Raw genomic sequence first — 14,828 nt, 5'->3', positions numbered from 1 at the left:
TGCACATACTCATATGAAACAGTCCTGCCTTTCATAATTCCGCTGTACATTTATAGCTTTTTGAGGAATTACAGATTTACCTATAACAAATTTATGTTCAGCTAACATTAAAATACAATTTTAGATTTGAACTGCATTTGTGACACATCTTGTTTCCAATCCAGGGAGATTACTCTATACACAGTGTGCATGATAAAAAAACTTCAGAAACTGGATCAGAATTTGCTTAGGATGGGAAAAAATTCATTTCGAATCCATATCCCTCTTCACATCTGATAAATGCAAATATCATGGTTTAAAGTCTACAGAAAAAAAAAAATCGAAAGAAACCAGCAGTATGCTAATTTCTGGTTTAATCCTAACTCACCATTTATTAATCAAAATAGACATAAGGTGGGAAGAAAGAATACGTAAAGCTTGGTGCAGATATGTAGATTTTAGGAAATTATAAAGTTCTAATACTTGGATGTTTTTTAAAAAGTAGGTGGGGAGTATAAAGTCTTAAACAGATTATTGATTGGAAAACATATATACATCTCAGAACTTTGGGGAAATTTGACTGTTATTCAGTTTTGCCAAATTTAGATGCCTGAGGGAAGGCTCTGTTTTTGTGAAAGACTGCCTTCTATTGGAATCTGCAGTATCTCTACCTTTTAACATTTTCTCAATTAAAGTTAACCAATATTGGGTTGTTCAGTCCACCAATCAAGGTACAGGTATCACTGTCAGAAACTTACACTTTTTGTTAGGAATAGTTCAGCACCCGTTAGACCTGACCACTGGATTTTTCCTCTTTAAGGCATTGACTGATGCTACTTGGATGCATTTGACCATCTCCTAGGAGACTTGCATGTTGAGTTTCGATAAGCAAACAAACAGTTCTCTCTTGTTTGGAGCAATGCTGAAATTCCGAGAGGCTGCTAAGTGTGTGAGTGGATCAATAGCTGCTTCCAAGTGTCCAAAGCCCTTGATCGCAAGATGATACATGCTTCAACAGAAACTTGGCAGTGGAACTTTTGGAACCGTCTATCTAGTGTCAGACAAGAAAGCCAAACAAGGAGAGGAATTGTTAGTAAAAAATACTTCATGCAAACCTTGAGTTGGCTGCTGTGTGTGTGCAGCTCTTAGCTGATTAAAAGCACGGAGTAATGTTTACTTTGCTTTTTGCATTAAAGTAAGAATTTAGTAAGAGATAGAAAATCTCCTTGAATGATGTCTTCAGATGAGATTTTTAAAGGCATTTCAGCAGGTGAGTGAAGTACCCAAGTGACCTAGAGTAGGGAAATGGGGTAGATTATGTGAAAGTAAGATTTTTATGCGTACCAAAGTCTCAATTACAGCCTTGCTTCCACTTAACTTGATTGGGACTTGAATGAGAAAATAAGAATTGTTTATAATGACTGCATTTTTAGAAATGTTAGGAAATGCAAATCGATGGTAATTCACATTTGAGGTGAATAGAGTGTACTGAAGGAAATACGGTATTGACTTTGCTTGGCTTTTTCCCATGGAGGAGGTTTTCAAAGTCTGTAGTCATACAGCCCTCAAATTAGACATTTAAACCAAACAGGGGCTCCCATCTAAAATTATCTGATATTGATGACCCTCTTGTTACTTCCTTTTCTTTGATTTTTTTTTCTTTTTTTTTTTCACACACACACTGTATTTTATTTTTACAAGAGATAAATAGACTGACACCGAGCATTGTAAATGGATGACCACAACAAAAGCAACAATGATTGCAATTACCAAACACGAAACACACTCATACTATGTCATAATATTGACATTCAGTCCAGTAATCCTCCACTGTAACAGCTCCTTTACTTTGCAGTGAAAATTGATTTGTATATTCTTTGCCTCTGAGTCCTTGTGGGATTTTTTTTTTTTAATTCAAACAGAAAGTCACAAAAATTATAATCCTCCTCATCAGTTCACTCAGTCCCATGTAATTAATTTTTTTTTTTCATCTTGATCTTTTGTTAGCACTTTTATGAGTTCATCAGTTTTTCATTAGAGTTCTGAAAATGCTTATTCATTCAGTTCAACAGTACAGTCAGTTACCAGAAACCTGTACTTGTCAGAGTCTTTTCCATGAATTCCTTGAAGATGAAACCCTTTTATAGGAACATATTTGCAAAAGCAACAGAATACACCCAGAACTGTCTGTAAATGACAAAAGACTCAGAAATGACCACGGTTAAAGATTTGATGAAAGTTCATAATAATGCAATTGACAAAGAAATTTAGTTATTTCTGAGATATACATTTTAAAGTAATAACTAGAATTATGACTTATAACATTATACCAGAACATATAAGATTTTTAGAAATTTCATGTAATGTCTGAAACATTTATATTAACATATTTCCATACAAATAACCCAATGAAAGTTTAGTATTAGTTGTTTTGTTTGTTTGTTTTTTCATACTGCAGGTTCTTATTAGTCATCAGTTTTATACACATCAGTGTATACATGTCAATCCCAATCGCCCAATTCAGCACACCACCATCCCCACCCCACCGCAGTTTTCCCCCCTTGGTGTCCATATGTCTGTTCTCTACGTCTGTGTCTCGACTTCTGCCCTGCAAACCGGCTCATCTGTACCATTTTTCTAGGTTCCACATACATGCGTTAATATACGATATTTGTTTTTCTCTTTCTGACTTACTTCACTCTGTATGACAGTCTCTAGATCCATCCACGTCTCAACAAATGACTCAATTTCGTTCCTTTTTATGGCTGAGTAATATTCCATTGTATATATGTACCACAACTTCTTTATCCATTCGTCTGTTGATGGGCATTTAGGTTGCTTCCATGAACTGGCTATTGTAAATAGTGCTGCAATGAACATTGGGGTGCATGTGTCTTTTTGAATTATGGTTTTCTCTGGGTATACGCCCAGTAGTGGGATTGCTGGATCATATGGTAAATCTATTTTTAGTTTTTTAAGGAACCTCCATACTGTTCTCCATAGTGGCTGTATCAATTTACATTCCCACCAACAGTGCAAGAGGGTTCCCTTTTCTCCACACCCTCTCCAGCATTTGTTGTTTGTAGATTTTCTGATGATGCCCATTCTAACTGGTGTGAGGTGATACCTCATTGTAGTCTTGATTTGCATTGCTCTAATAATTAGTGATGTTGAGCATCTTTTCATGTGCTTCTTGGCCATCTGTATGTCTTCTTTGGAGAAATGTCTATTTAGGTCTTCTGCCCATTTTTGGATTGAGGTGTTTCTTTCTTTAATATTGAGCTGCATGAGCTGTTTATATATTTTGGAGATTAATCCTTTGTCCGTTGATTCGTTTGCAAATATTTTCTCCCATTCTGAGGGTTGTCTTTTCGTCTTGTGTATGGTTTCCTTTGCTGTGCAAAAGCTTTGAAGTTTCATTAGGTCGCATTTGTTTATTTTTGTTTTTATTTCCATTACTCTAGGAGGTGGATCAAAAAAGAACTTGCTGTGATTTATGTCAAAGAGTGTTCTTCCTATGTTTTCCTCTAAGAGCTTTATAGTGTCTGGTCTTACATTTAGGTCTCGAATCCATTTTGAGTTTATTTTTGTGTATGGTGTTAGGGCGTCCAGTTTTCCCAGCACCACTTATTTTATTTTATTTTTTTTTTTAAACATCTTTATTGAAGTATAATTGCTTTACAACGGTGTGCTAGCCTCTGCTTTACAACAAAGTGAATCAGTTACATATATACATATGTTGCCATATCTCTTCCCTCTTGCATCTCCCTCCCTCCCACCCTCCCTATCCCACCCCTCTAGGTGGTCACAAAGCACCGAGCTGATCTCCCTGTGCTATGCGGCTGCTTCCCACTAGTTATCTATTTTACATTTGGTAGTGTATATATGTCCATGACACTCTCTCACCCTGTCACATCTCACCCCTCCCCCTCCCCATATCCTCAAGTCCATTCTCTAGTAGGTCTGTGTCTTTATTCCCATCTTGCCACTAGGTTCTTCATGACCTCTTTTTTTTTTTTTTTTTTTCCCTTAGATTCCATATATATGTGTTAGCATACTGTATTTGTTTTTCTCTTTCTGACTTACTTCAATCGGTATGACAGACTCTAACTCCATCCACCTCATTACAAACACCTCCATTTCATTTCTTTTTATGGCTGAGTAATATTCCATTGTATATATGTGCCACATCTTCTTTATCCATTCATCCGATGATGGACACCTAGGTTGCTTCCATGTCCTGGCTATTGTAAACAGAGCTGCAATGAATATTTTGGTACATGACTCTTTCTGAATTATGGTTTTCTCAGGGTATATGCCCAGTAGTGGGATTGCTGGGTCATATGGTAGTTCTATTTTTAGTTTTTTAAGGAACCTCCATACTGTTCTCCATAGTGGCTGTATCAATTTACATTCCCACCAACAGTGCAAGAGTGTTCCCTTTTCTCCACACCCTCTCCAGCATTTATTGTTTCTATATTTTTTGATGATGGCCATTCTGACCGGTGTGAGATGATACCTCATTGTAGTTTTGATTTGCATTTCTCTAATGATTAATGATGTTGAGCATTCTTTCATGTGTCTGTTGGCAATCTGTATCTCTTCTTTGGAGAAATGTCTATTTAGGTCTTCTGCCCATTTTTGGATTGGGTTGTTTGTTTTTTTGTTATTGAGCTGCATGAGCTGCTTGTAAATCTTGGAGATTAATCCTTTGTCCGTTGCTTCATTTGCAAATATTTTCTCCCATTCTGAGGGTTGTCTTTTGGTCTTGTTTATGGTTTCCTTTGCTGTGCAAAAGCTTTTAAGTTTCATTAGGTCCCATTTGTTTATTTGTGTTTTTATTTCCATTTCTCTAGGACCTGGGTCAAAAAGGATCTTGCTGTGACTTATGTCATACAGTGTTCTGCCTATGTTTTCCTCTAAGAGTTTGATAGTGTCTGGCCTTACACTTAGGTCTTTAATCCATTTTGAGTTTATTTTTGTGTATGGTGTTAGGGAGTGTTCTAATTTCATACTTTTACATGTACCTGTCCAATTTTCCCAGCACCACTTATTGAAGAGGCTGTCTTTTCTCCACTGTATATGCTTGCCTCCTTTATCAAAGATAAGGTGACCATATGTGCGTGGGCTTATCTCTGGGCTTTCTATCCTGTTCCATTGATCTATATTTCTGTTTTTGTGCCAGTACCAAACTGTCTTGATTACTGTAGCTTTGTAATATAGTCTGAAGTCAGGGAGCCTGATTCCTCCAGCTCCATTTTTCGTTCTCAAGATTGCTTTGGCTATTCGGGGTCTTTTGTGTTTCCATACAAATTGTGAAATTTTTTGTTCTAGTTCTGTGAAAAATGCCAGTGGTAGTTTAATAGGGATTGCATTGAATCTGTAGATTGCTTTGGGTAGCAGAGTCATTTTCACAATGTTTATTCTTCCAATCCAAGAACATGGTATATCTCTCCATCTATTTGTATCATCTTTAATTTCTTTCATCAGTGTCCTATAATTTTCTGCATACAGGTCTTTTGTCTCCTTAGGTAGGTTTATTCCTAGGTATTTTATTCTTTTTGTTGCAATGGTAAACGGGAGTGTTTTCTTAATTTCACTTTCAGATTTTTCATCATTAGTATACAGGAATGCAAGAGATTTCTGTGCATTAATTTTGTATCCTGCTACTTTACCAAATTCATTGATTAGCTCTAGTAGTTTTCTGGTAGCATCTTTTGGATTCTCTATGTATAGTATCATGTCATCTGCAAACAGTGACAGCTTTACTTCTTCTTTTCCGATTTGGATTCCTTTTATTTCTTTTTCGTCTCTGATTGCTGTGGCTAACACTTCCAAAACTATGTTGAATAATAGTGGTGAGAGTGGGCAACCTTGTCTTGTTCCTGATCTTAGTGGAAATGGTTTCAGTTTTTCACCATTGAGGACAATGTTGGCTGTGGGTTTGTCATATACGGCCTTTATTATGTTGAGGAAAGTTCCCTCTATGCCTACTTTCTGCAGGACTTTTATCATAAATGGGTGTTGAATTTTGTCGAAAGCTTTCTCTGCATCTATTGAGATGATCATATGGTTTTTCTCCTTCAATTTGTTAATATGATGTATCACGTTGATTGATTTGCGTATATTGAAGAATCCTTGCATTCCTGGAATAAACCCCACTTGATCATGGTGTATGATCCTTTTAATGTGCTGGTGGATTCTGTTTGCTAGTATTTTGTTGAGGATTTTTGCATCTATGTTCATCAGTGATATTGGCCTGTAGTTTTCTTTCTTTGTGACATCTTTGCCTGGTTTTGGTATCAGGGTGATGGTGGCCTCGTAGAATGAGTTGGGGAGTGTTCCTCCCTCTGCAATATTTTGGAAGAGTTTGACAAGGATAGGTGTTAGCTCTTCTCTAAATGTTTGATAGAATTCGCCTGTGAAGCCATCTGGTCCTGGGCTTTTGTGTGTTGGAAGATTTTTAATCACAGTTTCAATTTCAGTGCTTGTGATTGGTCTGTTCATATTTTCTATTTCTTCCTGGTTCAGTCTCGGCAGGTTGTGCATTTCTAAGAATCTGTCCATTTCTTCCAGGTTGTCCATTTTATTAGCATAGAGTTGCTTGTAGTAATCTCTTATGATCGTTTGTATTTCTGCAGTGTCAGTGGTTACTTCTCCTTTTTCATTTCTAATTCTATTAATTTGAGTCTTCTCCTTTTTTCTCTTGATGAGTCTGGCTAATGGTTTCTCAATTTTGTTTATCTTCTCAAAGAACCAGCTTTTAGTTTCATTGATTTTTGCTATTGTTTCCTTCATTTCTTTTTCATTTATTTCTGATCTGATCTTTATGATTTCTTTCCTTCTGCTAGCTTTGGGGTTTTTTTGTTCTTCTTTCTCTAATTGCTTTAGGTGCAAGGTTAGGTTGTTTATTCGAGATGTTTCCTGTTTCTTGATGTAGGCTTGTATTGCTATAAACTTCCCTCTTAGAACTGCTTTTGCTGCATCCCATAGGTTTTGGATCGTCGTGTCTCCATTGTCATTTGTTTCTAGGTATTTTTTGATTTCCCCTTTGATTTCTTCAGTGATCACTTCGTTATTAAGTAGTGTATTGTGTAGCCTCCATGTGTTTGTATCTTTTACAGATCTTTTCCTGTAATTGATATCTAGTCTCATAGCGTTGTGGTCGGAAAAGATACTTGATACGATTTCAATTTTTTTAAATTTACCAAGGCTTGATTTGTGACCCAAGATATGATCTATCCTGGAGAATGTTCCATGAGCACTTGAGAAAAATGTGTATTCTGTTGTTTTTGGGTGGAATGTCCTATAAATATCAATTAAGTCCATCTTGTTTAATGTATCATTTAAAGCTTGTGTTTCCTTATTTATTTTCATTTTGGATGATCTGTCCATTGGTGAAAGTGGGGTGTTAAAGTCCCCTACTATGATTGTGTTACTGTCGATTTCCCCTTTTATGGCTGTTAGTATTTGCCTTATGTATTGAGGTGCTCCTATGTTGGGTGCATAAATATTTACAATTGTTATACCTTCCTCTTGGATCGATCCCTTGATCATTATATAGTGTCCGTCTTTGTCTCTTGTAATTGTCTTTATTTTAAAGTCTATTTTGTCTGATATGAGAATTGCTACTCCAGCTTTCTTTTGATTTCCATTTGCATGGAATATCTTTTTCCATCCCCTCACTTTCAGCCTGTATGTGTCTCTAGGTCTGAAGTGGGTCTCTTGTAGACAGCATATATATGGGTCTTGTTTTTGTATCCATTCAGCCAGTCTGTGTCTTTTGGTGGGAGCATTTAATCCATTTACATTTAAGGTAATTATCGATATGTATGTTCCTATTCCCATTTTCTTAAATGTTTTGGGTTTGTTATTGTAGGTGTTTTCCTTCTCTTGTGTTTCTTGCCTAGAGAAGTTCCTTTAGCATTTGTTGTAAAGCTGGTTTGGTGGTGCTGAACTCTCTCAGCTTTTGCTTGTCTGTAAAGGTTTTAATTTCTCCATCAAATCTGAATGAGATCCTTGCTGGGTAGAGTAATCTTGGTTGTAGGTTTTTCTCCTTCATCACTTTAAGTATATCCTGCCACTCCCTTCTGGCTTGCAGCGTTTCTGCTGAAAGATCAGCTGTTAACCTTATGGGGATGCCCTTGTGTGTTATCTGTTGTTTTTCCCTTGCTGCTTTTAATATGTTTTCTTTATATTTAATTTTTGATAGTTTGATTAATATGTGTCTTGGTGTGTTTCTCCTTGGATTTATCCTGTATGGGACTCTCTGTGCTTCCAGGACTTGATTAACTATTTCCTTTCCCATATTAGGGAAGTTTTCAACTATAATCTCTTCAAATATTTTCTCAGTCCCTTTCTTTTTCTCTTCTTCTTCTGGGACCCCTATAATTCGAATGTTGGTGCGTTTAATGTTGTCCCAGAGGTCTCTGAGACTGTCCTCAGTTCTTTTCATTCTTTTTTCTTTATTCTGGTCTGCAGTAGTTATTTCCACCATTTTATCTTCCAGGTCACTTATCCGTTCTTCTGCCTCAGTTATTCTGCTATTGATCCCATCTAGAGTATTTTTAATTTCATTTATTGTGCTTGTCATCGTTTCTTGGTTCCTCTTTAGTTCTTCTACGTCCTTGTTAAATGTTTCTTGCATTTTGTCTATTCTATTTCCAAGACTTTGGATCATCCTTACTATCATTATTCTGAATTCTTTTTCAGGTAGACTACCTATTTCCTCTTCATTTGTTAGGTTTGGTGTGTTTTGACCCTGCTCCTTCATCTGCTGTGTGTTTTTCTGTCTTCTCATTTTGCTTATCTTACTGTGTTTGGGGTCTCCTTTTCACAGGCTGCAGGTTCGTAGTTCCCGTTGTTTTTGGTATCTGTCCCCAGTGGCTAAGGTTGGTTCAGTGGGTTGTGTAGGTTTCCTGGTGGAGGGAACTAGTGCCTGTGTTCTGGTGGATGAGGCTGGATGTTGTCTTTCTGGTGGGTTCGTCCACGTCTGGTGGTGTGTTTTGGGGTGTCTGTGGCCTTATTATGATTTTAGGCAGCCTCTCTGTTAATGGATGGGGCTGTGTTCCTCTCTTGCTAGTTGTTTGGCATAGGGTGTCCAGCACTGTAGCTTGCTGGTCGTTGAGTGAAGCTGGGTCTTGATGTTGAGATGGAGATCTGTGAGAGATTTTCGCCATTTGGTATTACGTGGAGCTGGGAGGTCTCTTGTGGACCAGTGTCCTGAAGTTGGCTCTCCCACCTCAGAGGCACAGCCCTGATGCCTGGCTGGAGCACCAAGAGCCTTTCATCCACACGGCTCAGAATAAAAGGGAGAAAAAATGGAAAGAAAGAAAAAAAGAGGATAAAATAAAATAAAATAAAGCAATTATAATAAAAAATAAGAAAAAAAATTATTAAGAGTAAATTTATTAAGAAAAAAAATTTTTTTTTAATTTTTAAAAATAGATTTATTAATTTTTTATACTAAAAATAAGAAAAAAATTATTTAGAAAAAATTTATTAAGAAAAAAAATTTTTTGGGGCTTCCCTGGTGGCGCAGTGGTTGGGAGTCTGCCTGCCAATGCAGGGGACACGGGTTCGAGCCCTGGTCTGGGAAGATCCCACATGCCGCGGAGCAACTAAGCCCGTGAGCCACAACTACTGAGCCTGCGCATTTGGAGCCTGTGCTCCGAAACGGGAGAGGCCGCGACAGTGAGAGGCCCGCGCACCGCGATGAAGAGTGGCCCCCGCTCGCCGCAACTGGAGAAAGCCCTCGCACAGAAACGAAGACCCAACACAGCCAAAAATAAATAAATAAATAAATTTAAAAAAAAAAAAAAAAAGGTCCACATCAAAAAAAAAAACCTTTAAAAAAAAAAAAGAAAAAAAATTTTTTAATTTTTTAAAATAAAAAATATGAAAAAACTTATTAAAAATTTTTTTAAAAATAGAAAATAAGGAAAAAATTATTAAGAAAACATTTATTAGGGAAAAAAAAATTTTTAAGCCAAAAAAAAAACAAAAAAACAAAAAAAACAAACAAAAAAAAAACGGACGGACCTAACCCTGGGACTAACGGTGAGAGCAAAGCTATACAGACAAAATCTCACCCAGAAGCATACACATCTACACTCACAAAAAAAAGGAAAAGGGGAAAAGTTAATATATCCTGCTCCCAAAGTCCATCTCCTAAATTTGGGATGATTCGTTGTCTATTCAGGTATTCAACAGATGCAGGCACATCAAGTTGTTTGTGGAGCTTTAATCCGCTGCTTCTGAGGCTGCTGGGAGAGATTTCCCTTTCTCTTCTTTGTTCGTACAGCTCCCGGGGTTCAGCTTTGGATTTGGACCCGCCTCTGCATGTAGGTCCCCTGAGGGCGTCTGTTCCCCGCCCAGACAGAACGGGGTTAAAGGAGCAGCTGATTCGGGGGCTCTGGCTCAGTCAGGCCGGGGGGAGGGGGCGGTACGGAGGAGGCGGGGCGAGCCTGCGGCGGCAGAAGCCGGCGTGACGTTGCAGCAGCCTGAGGCGCGCCGTGCGCTCTCCCGGGGAAGTTGTCCCCGGATTACGGGAGCCTGGCCGTGGCGGGCTGCACAGGCTCCCGGGAGGGGCGGTGTGGAGAATGACCTGTGCTCACCCACAGGCTGTTTGGTGGCGGCAGCAGCAGCCTTAGCGTCTCATGCCCGTCTCTGGGGTCCGCGCTGATAGCCGCGGCTCGCGCCCGTCTCTGGAGTTCGTTTAAGTGGCGCTCTGAATCCCCTCTCCTTGCACGCCGCGAAACAAAGAGGCAAGAAAAAGTCTCCCGCCTCTTCGGCAGCTGCAGACTTTTTCTCGTGCACCCTCCCGGCTAGTTGTGGTGCGCTAGCCCCTTCAGGCTGTGTTCACGCAGCCAACCCCAGTCCTCTCCCTGGGATCCGACCGAAGCCCGCGCCTCAGCTCCCAGCCCCCGCCCGCCCCAGCGGGTGAGCAGACAAGCCTCTCGGGCTGGTGAGTGCTGCTCGGCGCCGAGCCTCTGTGCGGGAATCTCTCCGTTTTTCCCTCTGCGTCCTTGTTGCTGTGGGATCCGCGCTGATAGCCGCGGCTCGCGCCCGTCTCTGGAGCTCGTTTAGGCGGCGCTCTGAGTCCCCTCTCCTTGCGCGCCGCGAAACAAAGAGGCAAGAAAAATTCTCTTGCCTCTTTGGCAGCTGCAGTCTTTCTCCCGGACTCCCTCCCGGCTAGCACCGAAGCCCGAGCCTCAGCTCCCAGCCCCCGCCCGCCCCGGCGGCTGAGCAGACAAGCCTCTCGGGCTGGTGAGTGCTGGTCGGCACCGCTCCTCTGTGTGGGAATCTCCGCTTTGCCCTCCGCACCAATGTGGCTGCGCTCTCCTCCGTGGCTCCGAAGCTTCCCCCCTCTGCTACCCGCAGTCTCTGCCCACGAAGGGGCTTCCTAGTGTGTGGAAACCTTTCCTCCTTCACAGCTCCCTCCCACTGGTGCAGGTCCCGTCCCTATTCTTTTGTCTCTGTTATTTCTTTTTTCTTTTGCCCTACCCAAGTACGTGGGGATTTTCTTGCCTTTTGGGAGGTCTGACGTCTTCTGCCAGCGTTCAGTGGGTGTTCTGTAGGAGCAGTTCCACGTGTAGATGTATTTCTCATGTATCTGTGGGGAGGAAGGTGATCTCCGCGTCTTACTCTTCCGCCATCTTGCCCCTCCCTCCCAGCACCACTTATTGAAGAGACAGTCTTTTCTCCATTGTATATCTTTGCCTCCTTTGTCATAGATTAGTTGACCATAGGTGTGTGGGTTTATCTCTGGGCTTTCTATCTTGTTCCATTGATCTATGTTTCTGTTTTTGTGCCAGTACCATATTGTCTTGATTACTGTAGCTTTGTAGTATAGTCTGAAGTCAGGGAGTCTGATTCCTCCAGCTCCGTTTTTTTCCCTCAAGACTGCTTTGACTATTCGGGGTCTTTTGTGTCTCCATACAAATTTTAAGATGATTTGTTCTAGTTCTGTAAAAAATGCCATTGGTAATTTGATAGGGATTGCATTGAATCTGTAGATTGCTTTGGGTAGTATAGTCATTTTCACAATATTGATTCTTCCAATCCAAGAACATGGTATATCTCTCCATCTGTTGGTATCATCTTTAATTTCTTTCATCAGTGTCTTATAGTTTTCTGCATACAGGTCTTTTGTCTCCCTAGGTAGGTTTATTCCTAGATATTTTATTCTTTTTGTTGCAATGGTAAATGGGAGTATTTCCATAATTTCTCTTTCAGATTTTTCATCACTAGTGTATAGGAATGCAAGAGACTTCTGTGCATTAATTTTGTATCCTGCAACTTTACCATATTCATTAATTAGCTCTAGCAGTTTTCTGGTGGCATTTTTAGGATTCTCTATGTATAGTATCATGTCATCTGCAAACAGTGATAGTTTTCCTTCTTCTTTTCCAATTTGTATTCCTTTTATTTCTTTTTCTTCTCTGATTGCCGTGGCTAGGACTTCCAAAACTATGTTGAATAATAGTGGTGAGAGTGGACATCCTTGGCTTGTTCCTTATCTTAGAGGAAATGCTTTCAGTTTTTCACCATTGAGAATGATGTTTGCTGTGGGTTTGTCGTATATGGCCTTTTTTATGTTGAGGTAGGTTCCCTCTGTGCTCACTTTCTGGAGAGTTTTTATCATAAATGGGTGTTGAATTTTGTCAAAAGCTTTTTCTGCATCTATTGAGATGATCATATGGTTTTTATTCTTCAATTTGTTAATATGGTGTATCACGTTGATTGATTTGCGTATATTGAAGAATCCTTGCATCCCTGGGATAAATCCCACTTGATCATGGTGTATGATCCTTTTAATGTGTTGTTGGATTCTGTTTGCTAGTATTTTGTTGAGGATTTTTGCATCTATATTCATCAGTGATATTGGTCTGTAATTTTCTTTTCTTGTAGTATCTTTCTCTGGTTTTGGTATCAGGGTGATGGTGGCCTCATAGAATGAGTTTGGGAGTGTTCCTTCCTCTGCTATATTTTGGAAGCATTTGAGAAGGATGGGTGTTAGCTCTTCTCTAAATGTTTGATAGAATTCACCTGTGAAGCCATCTGGTCCTGGACTTCTGTTTGTTGGAAGATTTTTAATCACAGTTTCAATTTCATTACTTGTGATTGGTCTGTTCATATTTTCTATTTCTTCCTGGTTCAGTCTCGGAAGGTTATACCTTTCTAAGAATTTGTCCATTTCTTCCAGGTTGTCCATTTTATTGGCATAGAGTTGCTTGTAGTAGTCTCTTAGGATGCTTTGTATTTCTGTGGTGTCTGTTGTAACTTCTCCGTTTTCATTTCTAATTTTATTGATTTGAGTCCTCTCCCTCTTTTTCTTGATGAGTCTGGCTAATGGTTTATCAATTTTGTTTATCTTCTCAAAGAACCAGCTTTTAGTTTTATTGATCTTTGCTATTGTTTTCTTTGTTTCTATTTCATTTATTTCCGCTCTGATCTTTATGATTTCTTTCCTTCTGCTAACTTTGGGTTTTGTTTGTTCTTCTTTCTCTAGTTCTTTTAGGTGTAAGGTTAGATTGTTTACTTGAGATTTTTCTTGTTTCTTTAGGTAGGCTTGTATAGCTATAAACTTCCCTCGTAGAACTGCTTTTGCTGCATCCCATAGGTTTTGGGTCGTCGTGTTTTCATTGTCATTTGTCTCTAGGTATTTTTTGATTTCCTCTTTGATTTCTTCAGTGATCTCTTGGTTATTTAGTAACGTATTGTTTAGCCTCCATGTGTTTGTGTTTTTTACGTTTTTTTCCCTGTAATTCATTTCTAATCTCATAGCATTGTGGTCAGAAAAGATGCTTGATATGATTTCAATTTTCTTAAATTTCCTGAGGCTTGATTTGTGACCCAAGATGTGACCTATCCAAGAGAATGTTCCGTGCACACTTGAGAAGAAAGTGTAATCTGCTGCTTTTGGATGGAATGTCCTATAAATATCAATTAAATCTATCTGGTCTATTGTGTCATTTAAAGCTACTGTTTCTTATTTATTTTCATTTTGGATGATCTGTCCATTGGTGTAAGTGAGGTGTTAAAGTCCCCCACTATTATTGTGTTACTGTCGATTTCCTCTTTTATAGCTGTTAGCAGTTGCCTTATGTATTGAGGTGCTCCTATGTTGGGTGCATATATATTTATAATTGTTGTATCTTCTTCTTGGATTGATCCCTTGATCATTATGTAGTGTCCTTCCTTGTCTCTTGTAACATTCTTTATTTTAAAGTCTATTTTATCTGATATGAGTATAGCTGCTCCAGCTTTCTTTTGATTTCCATTTGCATGGAATATCTTTTTCCATCCCCTCACTTTCAGTCTGCATGTGTCCCTAGATCTAAAGTGGGTCTCTTGTAGACAGCGTATATATGGGTCTTGTTTTTGTATCCATTCAGCAAGCCTGTGTCTTTTGGTTGGAGCATTTAATCCATTCACGTTTAAGGTAATTATCGATATGTATGTTCCTATGACCATTTTCTTAATTGTTTTGGGTTTGTTTTTGTAGGTCCTTTTCTTCTCTTGTGTTTCCCACTTAGAGAAGTTCCTTTAGCATTTGTTGTAGAGCTGGTTTGGTGGTGCTGAATTCTCTTAACTTTTGCTTGTCTGTAAAGCTTTTGATTTCTCCATCAAATCTGAATGAGATCCTTGCTGGGTAGAGTAATCTTGGTTGTAGGTTCTTCCCTTTCATCACTTTAAGTATATCATGCCACTCCCTTCTGGCTTGTGGAGTTTCTGCTGAGAAATCAGCTGTTAACCTTATGGGAGTTCCCTTGTATGTTATTTGTCGTTTTTCCCTTGCTGCTTTCAATAATTTTTCTTTGTCTTTAATTTTTGCCACTTTGATT

At 39.1% G+C, this 14,828-nt stretch overlaps 1 protein-coding gene across 1 annotated transcript in view; it reads left to right on the top strand.

Annotated features, from left to right (window-relative positions):
- The first annotated feature begins 898 nt into the window (after window positions 1-898).
- Window positions 899-14,828, top strand: part of NEK11 (NIMA related kinase 11) — a 283,096-nt gene continuing 269,166 nt past the window's right edge. The window contains 1 exon segment of the mRNA XM_061194684.1: window positions 899-1,068. Within this exon segment, the coding sequence (XP_061050667.1) occupies window positions 899-1,068 (170 nt within the window).

This window comes from Eubalaena glacialis, chromosome 6, assembly GCF_028564815.1.
Source record: "Eubalaena glacialis isolate mEubGla1 chromosome 6, mEubGla1.1.hap2.+ XY, whole genome shotgun sequence".
Classification (NCBI taxonomy): domain Eukaryota; kingdom Metazoa; phylum Chordata; class Mammalia; order Artiodactyla; family Balaenidae; genus Eubalaena; species Eubalaena glacialis.
Note: the sequence above shows the minus strand (reverse complement) of the source record. Positions and strands in the feature narration are given on the sequence as shown.